This window comes from Tupaia chinensis, unplaced genomic scaffold (assembly GCF_000334495.1).
Source record: "Tupaia chinensis unplaced genomic scaffold, TupChi_1.0 Scaffold000286_1, whole genome shotgun sequence".
Classification (NCBI taxonomy): domain Eukaryota; kingdom Metazoa; phylum Chordata; class Mammalia; order Scandentia; family Tupaiidae; genus Tupaia; species Tupaia belangeri.
In genome coordinates, this window is record NW_006159770.1 from 336,265 (window position 1) to 336,897 (window position 633).

General features: G+C 70.0%; 1 protein-coding gene across 2 annotated transcripts in view; it reads right to left on the reverse strand.

Moving 5' to 3' along the window:
- The window catches only part of SYT5 (synaptotagmin 5), an 11,023-nt gene that overhangs the window by 4,579 nt on the left and 5,811 nt on the right, over positions 1–633 (reverse strand). The window contains exons 6-7 of one of the 2 annotated variants that reach the window (XM_006150344.2): positions 418–585; positions 143–257 (exon numbers count right to left, since the gene is read on the reverse strand). In XM_006150344.2, coding sequence (XP_006150406.1) covers positions 143–257; positions 418–585 — 283 coding nt within the window. Of the gene's footprint in view, positions 1–142; positions 261–417; positions 586–633 lie in introns of both variants that reach the window. The other variant, XM_006150343.2, reaches the window with a different exon arrangement.

Genomic DNA, 633 nt, shown 5'->3' on the forward strand with positions numbered 1-633 from the left:
GCCCCCTGGACCAGGACCAGCGTGGTCGGCCCGCACACCCTCAGCCTCCCTCCCATGACAGCCGGGCCTCCCTCTCCCCGGAGCCCTGGGGCCCTGAGCCTGCCCGGCCCGGCACGCACCCCCTCTGCCAGCGCCCACACACCTGACAGTCCGCCGACGTCCATCTTCTTCAGGTTTTTAGCCTCCAGGACGACGACGGTGAGCTTCCCGGCCGTGGGCACATAGCGGAGGGAGAAGCAGATGTCCCCCAGTTTCTCCTGCTAAAGGACGGCGAGGGACCTAGCACCACAACCCCGTTGCCCATCCGCCCTCCGTGTGACCCTTCTCACCCTGCACCCCGGAAGGACCCAGCTGCGGGACTGGGGGCGGGGCGCCGTGGGCGGGGCCTGGCTCGGGGGCGTGGTCGAGCACGCTCACCTCCTCTCGCGGAGCCGCCTGTAGCTCCCGCCAGGTCTGCACAGGCCGCCCCAAGTCCACCGAGCTCATGGGGACCCGCACCTCCCCGATGGCATCATTGCGGGAGAAGCGGTCGAAGTCGAACACTGCCATGACCAGCACCCTGCCCCCCAGCTCCACGTAGGGGACCTGGTGGGGCACAGAGAGGGGAAGCGGGTGCAGCGCATCCAGGCGGGG